General features: G+C 53.4%; 1 protein-coding gene across 1 annotated transcript in view; it reads left to right on the forward strand.

Annotated features, from left to right (window-relative positions):
• Window positions 1–1,047: 1,047 nt before the first annotated feature.
• The window catches only part of UNC13A (unc-13 homolog A), a 64,556-nt gene continuing 45,940 nt past the window's right edge, over window positions 1,048–19,663 (forward strand). The window contains exons 1-8 of the mRNA XM_072721259.1: window positions 1,048–1,228; window positions 10,592–10,621; window positions 11,260–11,359; window positions 13,241–13,358; window positions 14,671–14,794; window positions 15,428–15,501; window positions 16,467–16,521; window positions 18,603–18,638. Of these exons, the coding sequence (XP_072577360.1) occupies window positions 1,207–1,228; window positions 10,592–10,621; window positions 11,260–11,359; window positions 13,241–13,358; window positions 14,671–14,794; window positions 15,428–15,501; window positions 16,467–16,521; window positions 18,603–18,638 (559 nt within the window). The 5' untranslated portion in view covers window positions 1,048–1,206. The remainder of the gene's footprint in view (window positions 1,229–10,591; window positions 10,622–11,259; window positions 11,360–13,240; window positions 13,359–14,670; window positions 14,795–15,427; window positions 15,502–16,466; window positions 16,522–18,602; window positions 18,639–19,663) is intronic.

Below are 19,663 nucleotides of genomic sequence, written 5' to 3' on the forward strand. Positions count from 1 at the left end.
ACAATATACATCACTATTCCAAGTTCTTTCAGGTATTAGCTTACATAACATCTGTAAATCTGTGAGGCAAGTCCTTTTATTGTCCCTATTCTGTGGATAGGGAAAATGAGGCATAGAGTGGTCACATGACCACTGGCCCAAGATCATGTTAGGGATTAGAGGCAGAGTTGGGTTTTAAGTATAGGCCTCATTTGCAACTGACAAGTCGTATTCATTCTGTATTCATGAAGCTCCTTCACGTGTGCTGGGGGCAAAGGACTCTGGGGTTCAGCTTCTAGTGCCATCCTACACAATGAAGATGACACAGTGAACAGGTTTGTAGGACACTGGCACACATGGAACTGCCCAGGTAGATAAGTAGGGACAGGGCTAGAGAGCAGAGATGTGTGGGGGTCAGGGCTGAGCCAGGGGAAGAGTTGGAGGGCTGGGGAGTCCAGAAGATAGGGTCAGTGTGGGGGAGTCAGGGAAGGCTTCCAGGAAGAGGGGGTGTTCAAGCTGGGTATTGATGGATGAATAGGAGTTTGTTAGTTACACAAGGGAGTGAAGGATGGAATCCAGTATGAATGTGTGCAAAGATCCACAGGCTGAGTGGCTTAAAGAGTGAAAGATACTCAGAAGGAGACCTAGACAGGGAGCGGCAGAGACAGAGACTGGATAGAGAGAGGCTCGGAGGGAGACACATGACCAAAAGAGACGAGGAGACAAAAAGAGTAACAGAGAGACACAGGGAGAGAAAGAGATAGAGAAACAGGCAAGAAGACAGACACAGAGCTAGAGACAGAGGAAAAGAGGGAAAGCCAAGAGACAGCAGAAGACTCAAGAGAGAGCCAGGGAACCCACAGAGACTCCAGGAGAGATGGGAACCCGCAGAGCCCGCAGGGAGGCTGAGCGGGGCCGTTCTCTGTGCTCTCGGTCCCGGAGCCCTGGGGGCGGGGAGGGCGGGGAGCCCCACCCGGCGCCGGCCCTTTAACGCTCCCCCAAGCCTGCAGCGCCCCCGCCCCATCAGGCGTCCCCGGCTCCGCCCGCCGGCCCCACAGCGGCACCACGTCAGGAGCTGTCCGCGCCCCCGGTGCTGAACCAAGATGGCCGGCGGCGGAGGCCGGGCCCCGGCGTGAGCTGAGCGCGCGCTGCAGCCCCGGCCATGCCCCAGCCCAGGGGCTGCTAAGCTCTCCCTGGCAGAGCCGGCCCGCCGGCGACCGCGGAGAGATGTCTCTACTTTGCGTAGGAGGTAGGAGGCGAGGCCGTGGGGCTGGGAACCCGGGCTGGGCTCGGGGTCCGTGCGGATGCGGCTGGGCTCCAGGGGGGACGACCCGAGTCCACGCGGCCGGACTTTTGAGAGGGGCGCTAACCCTTGTAGACGCGTCAGGGCGCCGGAGGGGGTGATCCGTGCAGATGTGGCTGCATTTTCAGGGGGTCCTGGTGGGGGTCGCTGGGGGTCCTACGGACGTGGCTGAGCGCGGAGGCCCATGTGGACGCCAGCAGGCACCTGAGCCTCTATCCGGATCCCTGGTCTAGACTGGGGAGTCTGTGTAGACCAGGTGTGGAAGAGCTGGGTTGGGTAGTTCGAATGGATCCTGCAGGGTACTTGGAAGGAGTCCTGTGCAGTGAGCTGGGCTGTGGGTTCTCAGCGACGTGGACTGGGCTCCGAATTCGAATTCGAAGAGGCGGGCGGAGGGAGGGGTCCCCAAGCCCTGAGCACGTAAGGTTTGGGTAAGGAGACTTGACCATCAGGACCTCGGGGAGCTCTCGGGATCTTCCAGCCTTGGGTGTGAGGAGTCCTGGGGAGGGGCTGGGGGAGACCCCTCCGTCCCGAGAGGGGTGTGATTGGGGTCTGGGGGCGCTTTTCCCATTAACCCTCTGGACTCCCGAGTGGGGGCTGGGGAAATCGCCTGAGGGCCTCCCCACTCCCCGCCCCCCCCCAGCACTCCGGGAACGCGTAACGGGCGGTAACGGGCGGGCCTTCTTCGTCGGCAGCCGGGAGCCGACCCCTCCAGGTGCAGGGCCCGTCTGCGCCCCTCCCGGCATGCTCACCTCACCCACTTTGCGCCGAAGGGAGGGAGGGAGGGAGAGGTGGGGTGGAGCTATTTTGGGGCCTGAACGCCATCTGCACCGAGGCCCACGCCCAGGCCCACACTCTGCGTTGGGGTTGGGGGGGAGGAGCACGACACAGGAGGGGGCATGATCCCTGCCCCTCACTTCTGAGGCTGGAGTGGGAGTGAAGTCAGCCCACCGGTCAGGCGTTCCGGGCATTCCTGCTGGGAACTCAGGCTCTGGGAGACCTTAGGCGGCGGCGGTGGTGGCAAACAGGGGCTCAAAGCTTATAGAGGTCTCAACCTTGGGTTTCGAGGACTGGGGTCCATCCCCCCTCATTCACACCTACTCCCCCCAAGAAGGCTGAGGTCGGGAAAGAAGTGTGATGGTCAGGCCTGGGATGTCAGGCTTTGGGAGATCTTAGGCAGCGGGGACTGTGTTGAGACAGAGAGAGACAGAGAGAGGCAGAGCTGAACCCCGGTTTCCGCCTGGACCCCAGGGAACAGGCCCAGAGCTGGGAACCGCCCCCGCCGCCCCTCCGGCGTCCTCCCCTCCCCCTCTGTCGCTCCATTCACAAACCCGGCCCCGCCCGCCGGCTCCCTGCCGCGGCGACTTCCAGAGTGCTGTCGCGCGGGGCTGGGCAGGCGTGGACGCGGGGGTTCTTAAAGGGACCGGGACCTGCTTTCCCTGAGCTCATTCCTGACCGTGGCTGATGGCGACAGAAGGGCCCATAGATTGAAAGCAAACTACCCCCTGACCTATGGAGTTAAGGGAATGGGGAGGTGGAGAGGACCCCCTGGAACCGCCACGGGCGAGGCCTAAGAGAAGGCCGAGGCGAACGTCCAAACCGTGTATTGGCCTCTTCCCCTCCTCTAAGTCGTCTAGCAGTGAGGGCGGGGCGGGGCGAGGGGCCGGCCCGGGAGGAGGGGGCCCACGTGAGTGTTCCTGGCTGATTCTCTCCTCTGCTCCTCCCACCCCACCCCATCCTGCCTCACACCCTCCAAGTTGGGTTCCTCTGGAAGGTTTGCCTAGTTGTGTGTGTGTGAGGGAGGGTGAATCTCACCCTTCACTCTGACGCAAACTGGAGGCTGGACTGCGGGGGTGGTGCGAAGGGAGGGGGGAAATAAGAAGAGTGAGGCTTCCAGAAATGGAGGCCTGGGGGAAGAATTGTGTTGGATGATTCTGTGGAACTTACAGGAAGGGAATCACCAGCAGAGTGGAGGGGTGTTGCTGGGAGGGGCAAGGCCATGGGTGGAGTGGGAAGTAAAGCCCTGAGATATATGAGGGATGGAATAACGCTGGGAGAAGCAGAAGGGGGGATCAGAGAAATGGAGAGAGGGTGAAATACAGGGAGGGATGGTGCCCAGAGTGGAGAGGCCAGGGGGCTGAAGGGGTGAATGGGAAGGGAGAGGGGGTAGGGGAGCAGTGGAGCTGGGCTGAGAGGGCTTTCCATGGATCTGAGCTTATTCTTGGGGATGGGGAAATACCTACATCCCCAACCAGAGGCCCAATTACGTTTGCCCATATCTGTATACACATGCACTGAAACATTCATACACACACTCATTCCATGTGGACAGAAATGCCCAGGATCCACTAAGGCTCCAGGAAGACCACATGCCTGTGAATGCAAGCTCATGGACACATGTGCACATTCATATGTGAAAACACACATGTATACAGGACACAGCCATTCTTCCACACAGACATGGTCCCCGAAATATATGCATGTGTGTCCACATGCATGTTTGAGGACATGGATGTATCCAAACATGTTTGATCTACTCATGCCCTGACATACAAGCATGTACTTATGTAAACCCGTTAGGGCCCCCAATCCCAAGAAATACACATGTGTACACACAAGCCACACATGCCAAGGCCACATGTATATATGCATGATGACACTTGCCTGGACATTCAAAGCAGCCCCTTTGAACAGGTGAATGATGATGTATACACACAAGTAAATAAATACACTTTCGATACAAGTGTATAACACAAACACATATACATACACCACGACATATGTTTCTAATTAACATATCACCTGCAAGCCCTCACATACCTAAACTCATGCATACTAGCATGTCCCACATACTGTCCCACATACCGCACCCCCTGACACATGTACAGATCATCACCTGCATTCAGAGGGTATAGGTAAGGTTATGACCTTATACACACACACACACACACACGTACACATACACCTGCCGGCCCTGGTAACACTAGAAAATACACACAAATGCAAACTCTTGCAAACATACCTGACACCAACACATAGGAGACCACCTTTTACAGGTCTTGCTTCTGTCCCCTCTCATTTGTCTACTTGGAGTCCCATTGCCTCCTCCTCCCACCATCCACTTGCTAGGGCTTGGCAGAGTCCTGAGGCTGCAAATACCAAGTGTCACCTGGTTCCTCCACGAATTCATTCATATATTTACTCAGCAAGCATTATTTGGGCACCTACTCTATCCCAGGCACTGTTTCGGGAGACCCAGTGCTATTCCTGGCCTCATGCTGGAAGGGTCAGAGTGGGAGGGACAGGGACAGGCTGAGGGAACCAGGGAAGGTGGTGTCTAGGGTTCTGTTCCTTTGGGAAACCTCCTTTTACCCACCCCACCCCCACCCAACACTTGCCTGTGTTTCAGAAGATGAGGGGAAGCTAAGCAGAAGGGACATGGTGCTCTAGGTGGAGGGAATGGCACACATGAAATCACAGTGGTGGGAATGCAGGTCTAGAGCTTCCTATGTGCCTTACAGCATTTTGCTGGGCCACTCAACGTTTTTAAAGGCTCCATAAATATTTGATGAATGAATATTGCATATAATTAGCAGATGCATGTGAGGGTGAGTTTGCCTCAAAACTAATAATATCAACAACAAGCCCCTTTTATTCAACAGTCTACAAGTATGGTGTTGATGACTTTAATCCCCATTGTCTTCTTTAATCCTCAAGACACCCATTTTATAGATGAGGAAAACTAAGGCTCAGGAAGGTTCAACAACTTGCTTAGTGCCACAGAGCCAGAGAGGTAGCTGTCTGACTCCACAGCTTACTGGGAGTTGGGGGTGAAGGTTGAGCTTCTTCTTGGAAGAGGGAAGCCAAGTAAGTCCGTTTCATGGGGTAAGAATCTGTCGTGGAATCACCTTCCTTCACCCACTCAATAAAGAGACGTGTCATTTCTCCCCATTCACTGTGGCTTTTCCTCTCTCCTCTCCCAGGAAGCCTTCACAAATCCCTCTGTCCCTGGCTGCCCTGTTTCTGATATCACCTAGCCAGGGGAGTGTGTATCTGGGTCTTTGTTCTCACTATACTCATAGGATAGTCTCCAGGTTTGGCTCTGATTCATCTTCAGGGCTGCAATCTTAGCCCCTTCCCTAACCTGTACCTCGCTTTCCTCCCACATATAATGGGCTTTCTCTGTGAGGTGCCAACCTGTATATCCCTGATCCAGAAGGCCTGGGTTTGAATCCCTAAAACCACCACTTCCTGGCAAATCTTGTATCCTCTTCTTGCTCAGTGTGCCCATCTGTAGATTGGACACACTAATAACACCCACTGCCTAGGTTTGCTAGAACTCTCCAGTGAGATGAGGCACACAGAGCCCTTGGCCCAATGCCTGGCCTGTGGAAAGGTTCCGTAAGTGTGAGCCAATGACAGGAAAAATCAATGATGGTATTTTTATTAATGGGGACTAAAAGCTTTCTGGAAGGAGGTCCGTGGGCGTAGGACATTTCCTGAGAGCTCACTGCGTTCTCAGGCCTGAGGAGAGCTCAGTAGTATACAGGAGATAAAAAGGCGTGCCAAGTTCATTGGAGGTAAGCGGGCGGGGCCGGGGGTTCAGCACCGTGGACAGAGCAGGGACAGCGTGTGCCGCACCGTGGACAGCGCCCGCCCCGCCCGTGCAGAGGGGTCAGATCTCAGGACAGGGCCGCTGGAGGAGGAAATCACGTCATTATTTCCCTGAACGCTATTTAATGAGCACCTACTATAGGTCAGGCTTAGTTCTAAGTGGCGGCAGCTGGTAAACAACACAGAAAGAAATCCCTGTCAAGGGTCTTGGTGCATTTGTGTTTTACACTGAAGTCTTCTGTCCGGCTCTGGCTTATTTCTGTCAATGGAGGGTAAGAGTCCTTGCTCTCACATGAAAGCCAGTGGGGCCAGTGTCCTTATCACGAAGCTCATATAGGCCATCGACATCACATATAAAACACCTCAACATCTTAAAATCAATTTCTAAATTCTTTTTTTTTTTTAAGATTTTATTTATTTATTTATTTATTTATTTATTTATTCATGAGAAACAGAGGGAGAAAGGCAGAGACACATGCAGGGAGCCCGACGTGGGACTCTGGGACTTGATCCCTGGTCTCCAGGATCACGCCCTGGGCTGAAGGCGGTGCTAAACCGCTGAGCCACCCCGGCTGCCCAATTTCTAAATTCTTGATGTTTCCCTTCCCTCCTCCCCAGTCTTGTGTCTTCCGACACCCCATAAGCACATCACGAAGGGGGGCTTTCAGATGCTTCCCTCGACTGTTGGAATCTACTCTTCACCCGCCCCCATCCCAGACCTGGCAGGTCATCGAGGAGGTGCCCAAAGACCGGAATTCACCTCAATTAGAATCCAGTGTCATCCAGACCCGGGGCACAACCAAATAATACAAATAGTAATGATCCTGGTAATGGTAATGGTAATTGTAAATATAGTGGTCATGAGAGTATAATAATGCCGGTTCTAATAATGATGAAAAATAGAAAGGGGAGCAGGAAGAGGAGAGAATAAGAGGGGAGGAGGCAGGGATGAAGGCTCTGCTTTGCTCCATTTCCCAGATGCAGAAACTGAGGCCCAGAGCCTAGCAGAGCCTGTGGGAATCCCCGAGCCTGATCCCCTGCTCCCACCTTTCACCAATTCTGCCCTGGCCAGCAACTGCCTGTGTAACCACGTTAATCAGTCCTAACCAGTCCGCACGGATGCTAATGGGCCCCCCAGGGCCGTGCAGGCAGTGGGCACCTCCCCCACCCGCCACTCCCAGCTGTCGCGTCGCCCACGCCCTCTGTGCCCACTTTATAAATAGCCCTGTGCGTGTGACCAGGAGCTCGCGGGGGGGAGGGGTGGTGCTTCCGCCCCGGTGACCCCGATACTGCAGCTCCGTGCCAGCAGCGCCACGAGAGCGAGCAGGGGGAAAGTGGTAGGGCAGAGATGTGACGACTATGGTGGTGAAGGCGACAATGACTCGTTTGCTGACAAGGAAGACAGAAGGAGAGAGACTTGGTTCCTTCTCGGAGCCCCACCAGCCCTTCCCTGAGCCCCCTCCTTCCTTTAAACCCCCTCCTCCTCTGAGTCCCTCCCCGGATGACACCCGCTCCTCTGCCTTCCTCCACCAAGACCTTCCTCCAGCTCCGGAGCTTCCTTCCTTAGTCCTCTGCCCTCCACCCCTTGCTCCATACCCCACACCCCCTCTGCATCCTCCTCCCCATGCTGCCGAGCCCCTTCCTCAATTCCCCATTTCTCTCTGCGGTCCCCTCTCTCACGCTGAGTCTCCCCCTCCTCCCTCTGAGCTCCCAGTGATGAACATACACTGATGTCCTCATCTTGGACTCACTGAAGCAGCCTGGGAGCTAGAGCCTGGCCTCAGCTGTCAGAGCTAGAGCCCCCGGCAATCACTCCACTGCTGGTGGGTCCCCGTGGAGCTCATTACCCTCTGGCCCACTGAGGCTTAAAGAGGAGGAAAGTGGGTAATCTGAGGGAGTGAGGACAAGACAGAGACCGAGACAGATGGGGGAGAAGGGGAGGAAGAGAAACAGAACCAGGAGGAGGGAGACAGAGAGAGACACTCCATCCCCCACCAGGAGGAGATGGAGGACAGACCTTGAATGACTGACCTCCCCTCTGAGCTCTATCCCTGGTCTGTAAAAAGGGACACAGAGCAGGAGCTGCAGGCCAGGGCCCAGGCCAGGCCAGGCTAGACACCAACCAGCCCCTCATCTCTCCCTCCAACCCTTGTCTCCCAACTCTGCCTCTCCTTTTTGCTGGCCCTCCCTAGTGGACATCTCCATGTCTTTCTTTCTTTCTCTTTCTTTCTTTCTTTCTTTCTTTCTTTCTTTCTTTCTTTCTTTTTCTTTCTTTCTTTCTGTTTTTCTATCTCTGGTTCTCATGACTTGTCTACCCCCTTCTCCTCCTCCCTCTTTTTATTTCTTTCTGCATTTTGATCCCTCCATGTGTTTGTGTCTTCCTCCCTGCCCGACCCTGCCTCTGCACCACCATCACTTCCACTTTCACAGTCACCAGGTGTTATAAGTGGGAGCTCCCCGAGAAGGGAAGTCTGTAGTTCCTGCTGGGTACAGTCCTAAGGGTCCCTGAGCTTCATGCAGCCCCAGGGGTGAGAGGCTGGGTGCTTGAGCTCCCTATGGGCTGAGTGGGGCTGAGGGTGTGAGGGGAGGCCAGTGGGATAGGAGCTGAGCATGCCTTCAAGAGAGGGGCCTTTGCACTTGCAGCTATGTACCTTGAATGAGAAGGTGAGGAAGACAGCACATGGTGACTGATTTTCAGATGCGAGAGAAAGGGAGACAGAGACACAGAGATAAAATACAGTGGGAGACAGAGAGGTAGAGGGAAAGCTAGATCTAGAAAAACAGAGAGAGATGGAGTGAGAGAGAGATGGAGGCCCAGAAAGGAGGATTCACTTGCCTAGGTTCACACAGCACTATAAGTAGAACCTGGCTTCACCTGATTCCATGCTGAACCCGTGCTCATCTCTCCCAATGTCCAGCCAAGGGCTCCCTCTGCACGCTAACCTCCCAAACCCAAATCTGGATGTGAGAATATGATGTACAACCCATTTGCATTTCAAGTTTAGGTCTTCTTGGGAGGGGTGTTGGCATTGACATAGAAAGGTTCTCTTTCCTCTGCAACTCTGGGGAGCTCACTTGGTGCTTCTGGAGGCCAATCCCCCCCACCCCACCAGACACACACACCATCTGTCCACAACAGGAACAAACAGTATTTACTGAAAAGTATTTAGAACTACTCTATGTCCCCCACCCTTGATGGGAATTCTCTCTTCACCGGTTTCACTCGGGTGCTTTTGCAAGACAGAAATTCAAGCAACGAGGACAGACAAATGAACTCAAGACGGGAAGCCATGGCATTTGCCCAGAAAAGTGCTGAACTTGACTCTCAAAAGAAAAGAAAGAATAGAAACACAATTTTGCTTCCAAGAATTTATCCTTCAACTTATTTGCACTTACTCTTCAAGACACACCAAAAAACAGAACGTTTCCACAAAGCGTGTAGAATACTGTCATTTGTGTAGGAAATTACGCACACATGCATATGCGCTTGCTGAATCAGAAACTGTCTATCTCTAGCACTACGAGGAGCTGGTAATGCTGATTGCACAAGGTGGGATCGTGAGGGTTGGGGTAGAAAGAGCCTTATTCTCATCGTATGCTGATCTCGTTTGCCTTGGCTTTTGTGAAATGAGCGTGTATCGCCTCCCCAAACAAAAATGTTCATTGAAAAGGAGAAAGGGAGATGAATTGTGGAAAGCAGGAGAAAGAGCTCGGTTTGGGAGCAGATACAGAGTGAGGGGTGGAAAATGATGCTGGGGGCAGCTGCAGGGTGCAAGAAATGTTGAAAGTTTAATATCCTGTGAGAAAAGCCAGTAAAGAGTGGAATTGCTTTAAATCACTTGGGACTGTGGGATTATGTGAACAAGACTGGACCACGTGGAACCCTGACATATATTTGGATTTTGCCTTTCATAAGCAAGTTGGGCTGGACAGGCTCTAACAACCTCCCAGCCAGGCCTGGGATGTCTCTGTGTGCACTATGGAGCCACCTCTCTGGGCTGCTCTGTTCCACCTCGCCCAGTCCCCTATGAATATTAGACCTCAAACTCCTGGAGCATTTGGTAGGACAAACTGAGCTGGATAATTGGGGGAGAAGTCTCACTGGCCTGAAAGGGGGAGGGGGGTCACTGGAGATTGTCTTTCTCCTCTCTCTTCCTACCTCTTTCCCTCCCCAGCTGTTCTCTCTCTCTGCTGCAATCCTGGAGGACTTCCTGTGGGAGGCCTCTCCTGTCCCCTACCCAGCTCCTTCTTTTGAATCCTGTTCAATTGTGGGTAAAGGCACAGCTGGAGGTGGGGGAGCTTTGGAGGAGTTTGATGGGGAGGAAGGAGGGGCAGAAATTACTCTCAGGGTCCAAATTTCCTTCAACCCCTAGGTCTGCCTGTGCTCATCTATCTGATGGCTTCTTTTTCTCCCTCTCATCCCTGCCTGTCTCTTCTCCTTCCTGTTTCTCCTCCTCTTCTTGTCTCTTTGTCTCTGTCTCTGATCTCATCTCTCTATCTTGCTTTTGTTTTTGTTTTCTGTTTGGTCTCTTGATCTGTCCCTTTACTCTCTATCTTTGCTTTTCCTCTTTGTCTCTTTGTTTCTATGTCTCTCTCCTCCTGTCTCTCTTGTTATATCTCTATTTTGGTGTGTCTCTGTCTCTCTCTTCTCCCTACTCTCTCCCCATCTCCCTTCCCTATCTCTATCTCTCTCCACAGTCAAAAAAGCCAAGTTTGATGGTGCCCAAGGTAAGTGGCCTCCATTCCTGCTCTGTCCTGTGTTGTCTGTCTGTCTGTCTGGGTCTTGGAGAGATAGGGGAGTAGGTCTGACCCAGTGACAGGGGACTTGGGCTACATGTCTTCTGAGCATCACAGAATGTCAGACTTGGCCTATGATCCCAAAGTCTCCCCAGCCATCTCCTGGAGAATCCAGTGGAGTGGTGCTCACCCTGAGTCAATGGCTCTTCCCAGGATCCTAAGGGACAGGGTGGGGGCTCTTAGATCAGGCTACAGGTGGGAAAAGTGAGGCTCAGAGAAGTGAGGGGAGTTTCTCACAGTCAATTTTCTTCCACTACCTGGGGCCTGTCTTCCCAGCTAAAAACCAAGGTCATAGTCATTTCTAAGCAGCAAGATTAGGCATCCCAAGAGTCCACATCTTCCTGAACCGAGGCCCTTCCCTTGTGCTCTGAGGGACTGGCGGGGAGGGACTTGGGGAGCTGGCCTGGGGTATAGGCATAGAAACAGCTCAGTATATTGGATCTGGTTATTGGACTGTAGTCCCAAGCACTCAGAGATCCTGAGGGATCATAGCAGGGTCATCTAGAGCTTAGGAAGGGGCATGGGGGGTCCCTGAGCCACTGTACTGACTCCTGTTCTCACCACCACAGAGAAATTCAACACATACGTGACCCTGAAGGTGCAAAATGTCAAGAGCACGACCATCGCCGTGCGGGGCAGCCAGCCCAGCTGGGAGCAGGATTTCATGTTGTGAGTCTGCAGTGACCAGGCTAGCATGGCCTGGCACCTCGATGATCCCACAGAGCAGAGCTGGACACCTGCATGTCGTCTGGGACTCCACTTCCTCCTCCCTCAGTCCCATGTCCAGCCATCAGCTTTGCCTCCAAAGCACTTCCTAAAGCCAGTTGCTTCCCTTTATCTCCCTGGCCACCAGCCAGGTCCCCGCTGCCCGCCAGCCTCCGCCCCTGGCCTCCTGCTGCTGCCTGCCTCCTGCCTCCTAGCAATCTGTTCTCCTCCAGGCAGTCAGGGGGATATTTTTAAAACTGCAAATCACATCCTGTCACTCTCTAAACTGGCTCATGGCTCATGGCTTGTGAACCTCAGAACAAAACCCACACTCCTCTCCACGACACCCTCTTTCTAGGCCTGGCCCCTGTGACCTGCCAGTACCTCCCTCCATCTCTCCTGGCTCACCTGCTCCAACCACCTCCACCTCTGGACCATTCCTCCTACATGTCCAGCTTGTGTCTGTCCCAGGGCCTTTGCACTTGCTCTTCTCACCTCACCCCCTCCCAGCAGGCTCCTTTTCATCCTTCAGGTCTCAGCTGTGTCCCCTCCTCAGGGAAGCCCTCCCTGACCACCCTCCCCAAAGTGCAATTAGAGAGTAATTTCAGCCCTAGTCACCAATTATTATTTTAGTCATCTGTGTAATTTCTTGACACATTTCTGGCATGTAGCCCTGGACTGTGAGCTCTAGGAGGCTAGGGTCCAGTTGGTCTCTGTCTCCACTGTGAGTCCCGCTCCACATGCCAAGGACAAGGCCTGGCACACAGTAGGTGGTTCAATAAATATTTGCCTGATAACTAAATGAATTCATGACCTGGACCCTCCCCCCAACCTGGAGCCACTCACGGCCTTGTATTACATCCCATCTTCTCTGATGATGACCAGCAACCTGTGCCATGTCTTCTTCTAAGCCTTTAATTAAATCAAACTTTCCCACAGCCCTGGGAGGGAGGATGCTATTCTGATCCTCATTTTAAGGAAGAGGAAACAGAGGGCCAGAGAGGCAAAGTCAACTGCTCAGTGTCACACAGCCTATACTTGGCAGAGCTGAGATTTGGACCAGGCATCCCTCAAATCCATCCCTGAGCAGAGTTTACCTGGGCACTAGCAGTGGTGGAGGCCATGAGACAACTCAGTTGGAATCTTAGAGCAAATTGGAGAAAGAGGGGAGGAGTTGGCCCTACAATTTTAGGGAAGATGTGAAGGGAGAGAGGCAATGTGGTCCCCAACTCCCTGAAAACCAGTTACTGAATGATCAGGTCATAGATATATGCAAGGAGAACATTCCTTAAGGTAAATCTTTGGTAAATTGGTGAATTCAGTGAACTGGACGTTCACTAAGGATTTCCCCCAAATCTGCATATTTCCAGGGTGTGGAAAGTGCTTAGAGGTGGTATCATTCATGTTCTCAGGAATGTCCCATGTGATTGGATAGAGATGAGCCTGGGAAGGTTGGAGGCATCCTGAATGCCCTTATCCTGGGGTGACAGGGAGCCACAGGGGGTGTTTGAGCCTCTTCCTCACTTAGCCAGTATGCTCAGGGTCTGAGGGCTCAAGGAAGGGCCAAGGGGAGGTGGGGTGCAGGAGATGTGTAATATCTTCCACCACTCCTTCCTCCCAGCTTGTAGTCCTGTTCTGCTGTGATACCCTGAGCATGTAACTTAACCCTTTGGCCTCAGTTTCCCTCTATAAAACAAGAACCACTGTGTTACCTTCCTGATAGGACTCACCCAGGCCTGGGTTTGAATTCCAGTTGGCTGTGTGTCCTAAGGCAGGTGAACTGACTTTTCTGAGACTTCACCCCTTCACTCCTACCTCTTCATGCTCCTCCCCGTCTCTCCACAGTGAGATTAACCGCCTGGATTTGGGGCTGACGGTGGAGGTGTGGAACAAGGGTCTCATCTGGGACACAATGGTGGGCACCGTGTGGATTCCCCTGCGGACCATCCGCCAGTCCAATGAAGTGAGTGGTGGACCAAGGGTTGGGGAGGAGTGACTTGGAGGAGCCCAGAGGCCAGTGGCCTACACAACAGGAATGTGTATCTCTATCCTCCAACAACATTTGTGATGGTGGCTCTAAAGTCACCAGGGCCTGAACTCCTTCCATCTTGTTGCTCTGCCTTTCTCCCTGGGCAGCTCAGGATGGCTGCTGGAGGATCCCCATGACATCTGCATTGCTGTTGAGGGAAGAAAAGGTGGCGGGAGGGGCCGGGGGCGGGGGGGGGGGGGGGGGCGGGCACCCTCTTGGTTAAGGACCTAACCTGGAAGCTGCTCATGGCACTTCACTCACATCCTATTGGCTAGAACTTAGTCATGTGGACACTTAGTGGCAAGGGAGTCTGGGAAATGTAGTCTTAAGCTACACAGCCCTGGGTCCAGCTAAAAATGTATTTCTATGGAAGGGAGGAGAAGGGGTATTGTGGGTAATTAACACTTTGTGCAGGGGGAAGGCTACAACAGACTGAAGGTAGTAGACAATGACCGTGGCCTCCTCTCTGGCCTCCTGGCCTTTCGTTTCACCCCTTCCACTCAGCCCCTTCATGCTGAGCTCAGCAGGATCTTACCACTCTAGGACCTTTCCTTGCTGTCCCTGTTCATCTCCTTTGGGAGGCCTTCTTGATGGCACTTGCCTGCATTGCCAGCCTCATCTCCACTCCCCACCCAACATTCACCCTTTGTAGACCCCAAAGATGGCCTCTGAACCTTCACATGTGCTGTTCCCTGGGCTTCAAGTATCCCTTCCATCATCCCCTGAGCCCAGCTCCCATGCTTTCTCTTCCAAGAAACCTTCCCTCATTTCCCTCTGAATACCCCAACCCCCTTCCTCCCTCTGGCTCTGTCCTGACCTCTCCAGGCTGGAGGTATCTATATCATGCTCTGTCTCCTGTGACTGCAGGACTGGTTTGTTCACTTGGAGTGGGGGGTTCTCCCCTGGATGGAGATCAAGGATTTTATTTGAAGCCAGGGTCTCATATGTCCATGAGAGATGAGGAATGGCTGTGTAAGCTTGGGACTACCCCTTTATGGCCCCACAGGGCCTTCTCTCTGGGTCCTTGCCTCTGAGTTCCTTGGATTCACCATGTTGTCCTAGACTGGAACCTTCTCTCTGAGTCTGTTTCTTTGTCTGTAAAGTGTGAGCATGACCCTGCCTCTTGGGGTGTGGGTGAGATGAGGGGAAAGGCATCTTCTGTGAGAGTAGGGGCCCTGTCAGCATACAGCAGATCCCTGCTCCCCCGGCATCACTTTGGACCCTGTCACCCCACCCCAACCCCCAGGAAGGCCCTGGAGAATGGCTAACATTGGACTCTCAAGTCATCATGGCAGACAGTGAGATCTGCGGCACCAAGGACCCCACCTTCCACCGCATCCTCCTTGACACCCGCTTTGAGCTGCCTTTAGGTGAGTGTGGGGCGCACAGGACCCTCACTAGACCCAGGAGCATGGCCAGGCCTGAATGGGTTCAGATTGACCTGCATTCTGAGGACAAAGTTTCTTGTCCCCAGAGGAGAGAGTTTCCCAGCTGCAGTGAGTCAGCGGGTCATGAGCCTGCCATGTGCAGAGTACGCCCCGGCCACCCCCCTCCGTCACCAACAGGCAGCAAATGCTTCTTAACCCTTGGGGCTTAGGTCTGAGCTGCCCTGGGCTGATCTTTGGTGAGGTCTTAGGCTGCAGGATCAGCTGGGGGTAGGACAAGAGGCAAACAGGGACAAAGAGACATGTAGAAATAAACAGCGGCAGAGACACAGAGAGGCCTGTGGAAGCAGCTCAGTTCTCTCCACAGCATCTTTCCAAGAACCCATGGCTTCCCCGCCCTTGTAATGCTAGGATCTGGCTCCTCTCTCATCCTCTCTCATCCTCCATGCATTCCCAAGGCAGCTCTGGTGGGGCGGGGGGGGGAGTGGGACACCACGCTGTCCTCCCTTCCTCTTCCTCCACCCCCTTGAGACCAGCCCAGAGGCCGGCAGGATGCACTGGATGAAGGCTGAGGGGCAGGGAGGGGTTCTGGACTCACAGCCAGGGCTCTGCTTTCAGACATTCCTGAGGAGGAGGCGCGCTACTGGGCCAAGAAGCTAGAGCAGCTGAATGCCATGAGGGACCAGGATGAGGTGAGCATTGGAGGGGGGAACGCTTTTCTTCTTGTGCTTATCTCTCTGTCTCCCCATGTCCTCTGCTCTCTGTATCTGCTTCTCTCTCCACTTGTCGCCCTCTGTCTGTGTCTCTAACTGGACTAAATCAGGGTCCCATCTCAAAGCAATGATGGCGTCAGAGAACATACAGTCCACCACGGACAAACTATTTCAGTCGGCTCAAGTCCTGCCCTTCCCAGGTACCCTTATGGAGACACAGGGGCCCCACACCCCTCAACTCCTTGAATTTCACTTTCAGATTTTTTAAAGATTTTATTTATTCATGAGAGACACACACAGATAAGCAGACACATAGGCAGAGGGAGAAGCAGGCTCCCTGCAGGGAGTCTGATGCAGGATTCAATCCCCGGACCCGGGATCATGCCCTGAGCCAAAGGCAGAAGCTCAACCCCTGAGAGACCCAGGCGTCCCCCACTTTCAGACTTTTTAAACTTCTCCCCCACCAGCCCTGGCCTCTGTGCCTGTTCTTCCACGACATTTCCCTTCTTCTCCTTGGCTCTGGATCATCACAGGGCAAAGACCCAGTGGGGCCCAGAAGGCAAAGGCCAGGAAGAAAGAAAGGGAAGACCAGAGCTCTCTTTAGTGGGAGTTGGAGTGTCAAAAGGCAACACTTACATGATAACAGAGAAATTTTTGTCTAACCTCATTTCCGACCTTCTTCTTTATGCTGCTCCCTGCCTCAGTTTACCCCACTGCCCTCTCTTTCCCTTACTTCTATTTGTTTCTTTCCTTCGTCCGTGTTTCTCACTGTGGTGTGTGTGTGTGTGTGTCTTTCTCTGTGGACTTCTGTATCCCTTCTCCTGCAGACAGAGCGGATTTGGGAGGCAGGGGGTAGTCAGGATGGAACAGAGCAGAGGACCATCTTGGTCCCCTGCACTCTGGCCCCTCCTGAGAGGAACCCTCCCTCCTTCCCTCCCTCTCAGTATTCATTCCAAGATGAACAAGACAAGCCTCTCCCTGTCCCCAGCAACCAGTGTTGTAAGTACCTCTTGATTCCTCCCTGGGCATCAACCGAAACCTCCTCCCTCCCCCACCCACGACAGTCCTGTGTAACAGGCCACTCCCCTCCAGAGGAACAGGTCCTAGGAGTGCACAGCGTCTGCTCACGGTGCAGTGGAAAGAAAAGATCTGGGGCTTGAATGTGAATCCTGCCTTGCTCTGTGGTCACAGCCATGCCAGTGTCCCGCTCTGATCCGTAGGGTCCCCACTCTGAGAGCTGTTGAAAGGAGTCCTTCTAGATGTTTGAAAAACATTTTGCAGACTCTTTAATTCCATTCATCAGATCCTGGATGAGGACCTGTAACTCATTCAACAAGCCTTCACGGGGGTCTGCACAGACTCCCCCAAGCAGCCCACAGTCAGATGGTGCAGACAATCCTGCTAACACAGGTACAATAGGCACACCATCCGGGTGTGCAGTGGATGAAGGCTGCTTCATTTGCCTGTTTTCTTAGATAGAGAAACTGAGGCCCAAGAGGAGAAGCGACTTGCCCAAGGTCACACACCCAGTAGGAGGCAGAGCTAGGATTTGAACTCAGGTCTGAAGGACTCCAACTGTGCTTCTCTTTCCACTGCTATGCATCTATTGATAATGATGATGATGCTCATGTTCCTCTGACTGTCCCTCCATCGAGGCTGAAGTTTTCAGGAGTGTTTATCTTCCTTGGCCTTGTGGATACTCCGACGCACTCAGACCAGTTCTACATGGGCCAAGGAGATGTCTGTCCGCTGAGAAGTGCCCTCCGAGTCCTCCGGAGTGGGAAGAAAGTGTCGAACCAAACAGTCTCAGGGCAGAGCCCCCACCCCCAGACATTTTGACCCCACCCCACCTTTCGACCTCTTTCTCCTCTTCCATTTGCTTCCCCATCCCCCTTTCATCCCCCTTCACAGTCTCCCCTGTATCCATTGTCAACCCCCCACATGCCCAGGATGGTAATGATGGAGCCTGGTGGGTGGAGGAGCTGGGGGACTGCAGTTGAGGGGCCCTGTTTCTACCTTAATATGGGGGTACTATTGAGAAAGTCCTCTGACTTCTCTACTGGGGAAGGAGTCCTCACTGCCCTGAGTAATTACTAATCCCCTCCCTGGTGAGTGGAGTCACTGAAGGATTGGGGTGGAGACAGTAAGAAAGTGGAGGCAGGAGCAGATGACAAGGAACAAACACCTGGAGAGGTGGACTGAAGTGAGTGGTGGGCTCAATTTGAGAATGGAGACCTCCTCCCAGCATTTACCTCTGAGTTCTTTCAAGAATGTTTCGTTACCTCCATTTCTATTTCTTTAAAGATTTTTATTTATTCATGAGACACACACAGAGAAAGGCAGAGACATAGGCAGAGGGAGAAGCAGGCTCTTCACAAGGAGCCCGATGCGGCACTCGATCCCGGATCCCGGGATCAGGACCTGAGCCGAAGGCAGATGCTCAACCGCGGAGCCACCCAGGCGTCCCTCGTCACCTCCATTTCTTGGAGGGGGCAGCCAAGCAGCAGAGGAGATAGGATTCCGGTCCAAGGCATTTTTTCCCCCAAGATGCCAGGTTCTGAGGATGAACAGATGAGGGAAGATGTGGTCCTCTCCCTGGTCCTGATGCTTGAAGGCTGTGTGACTTTAGGCTGCTCACTCTACCTCTCTGGGCCCTGTTTCTTCACCTGCAAAAGGAGCAGAATGATTACAACCCACCCATCACGGGTGTTTCCAAGTTTAGATCGCCAGTTCAATGTTTCTTTCCTTATATTCCAGAAGGGGCAGGGAAAGAGTAGGGCCTGCTGACTCCAGAGTTCAGAGTTGGAAAACCCTGGACCCAAGTGCCCCCTTTATTACTTTCTGGCTGAGCTTGCAGCCTCTGTGCAAAATGAGGCTATTCTGACTCCCTCCCAAGGTGATGATTGAATGTCAGGGGTTGAGGTGATATTCTGAGAAGATACTCAGGGCAGGAGGGGATCGGGGTCCTGGGGTGTGAGGAGGAGATGGGGAAAATGAGGAGGATGGGGGAGTACCCCTCCCCATGCCCCCCCCCCCCGCCTCCTGCTCCCTTTTATTATCTCTGCCCCTTCTCTTTGTAGGCAACTGGAATTATTTTGGCTGGGGTGAGCAGCAGAGTAAGTACTCAGTTTGATGTTCTGGGAGGCCGTGGGGAAGTGGGTGCCTTGGCAACCCTGAGGCCCCCATCCAGCCACCGGGGAAGCAGGGAGTCTATGGTGTGCACACCAGGGCCTGACAACTGGCAAGGCCCCTCCCATGCCCGCCTGTCCCCTGACCATTAACGTCTGTCCTGAGGGTCCTGCTTTGTTTGGTGGGGAGTGGGCACTATTACTGGGGTGGAGGGATTCAGCTGGGAGGAGTGGGCATTTAGACCAGAGACCTGCCTGTCTCCAGCTGGGCGCTGTGACCCCTTCCCCCACTCCCACCTGCGTTCCCCATGTATAATGTCATCTCCTCTCCTGTGACTTCTTCCTCTTTTTGTCTCCCTGTCTTCCTCCTCCACCTGGAAATGAGCCCCAGTGTCACTCAGAGGGTGGTAGATAAGGAGTGAGAGGGTCTCAGAAGGAGCAGCCGGGCAGGGACCAGCAGGCACATAGCATTCCAGAGACCTCAGCTCCCAAACCACCCCCACCCCATCTTCCTCCAATTTAACCCCAGAGGAAGGAGACAAGACACCCCCTACTCCACAACTGGAGGCTCATTTACCTCCCTGAGGAATCGCTCCCTTTTCTCCATGTCCTGCTCTTCCCAGAGAAATCGAGTCTTCTAGCCTGAACATGAATCTTCCTCCTTCCCTCTACCCCACCAGCTGGGAGCTCCTCCACCCGGTGCCCCCCCCCCCATATCCTGATGGACAACCTCCACTATGCCCTCCCTCCAGGACCAGGGAAACTGTCCACAAATACTTTGATACAAAACAATTTGTCAAAAACCAATTTAGCCAAAATAGGCATTTGGCAAACAAGAGGGCTTGGTAACAAACAGTTTGCCACCAACAAATAGTACAGTTAAAAACGAAGACAATTTTGGCTGAAATCAGTTTGGCGAAAGCTGATAAATTGGATCAGGAAGAACAAAGACAATTGGGTCAAAACAAGAGTGGTTGAAAATACCTATTGGGAAGCAGACAATTTGGCAAAAA

The sequence above is a fragment of the Vulpes vulpes genome, chromosome 9 (assembly GCF_048418805.1).
Source record: "Vulpes vulpes isolate BD-2025 chromosome 9, VulVul3, whole genome shotgun sequence".
Classification (NCBI taxonomy): Eukaryota; Metazoa; Chordata; class Mammalia; order Carnivora; family Canidae; genus Vulpes; species Vulpes vulpes.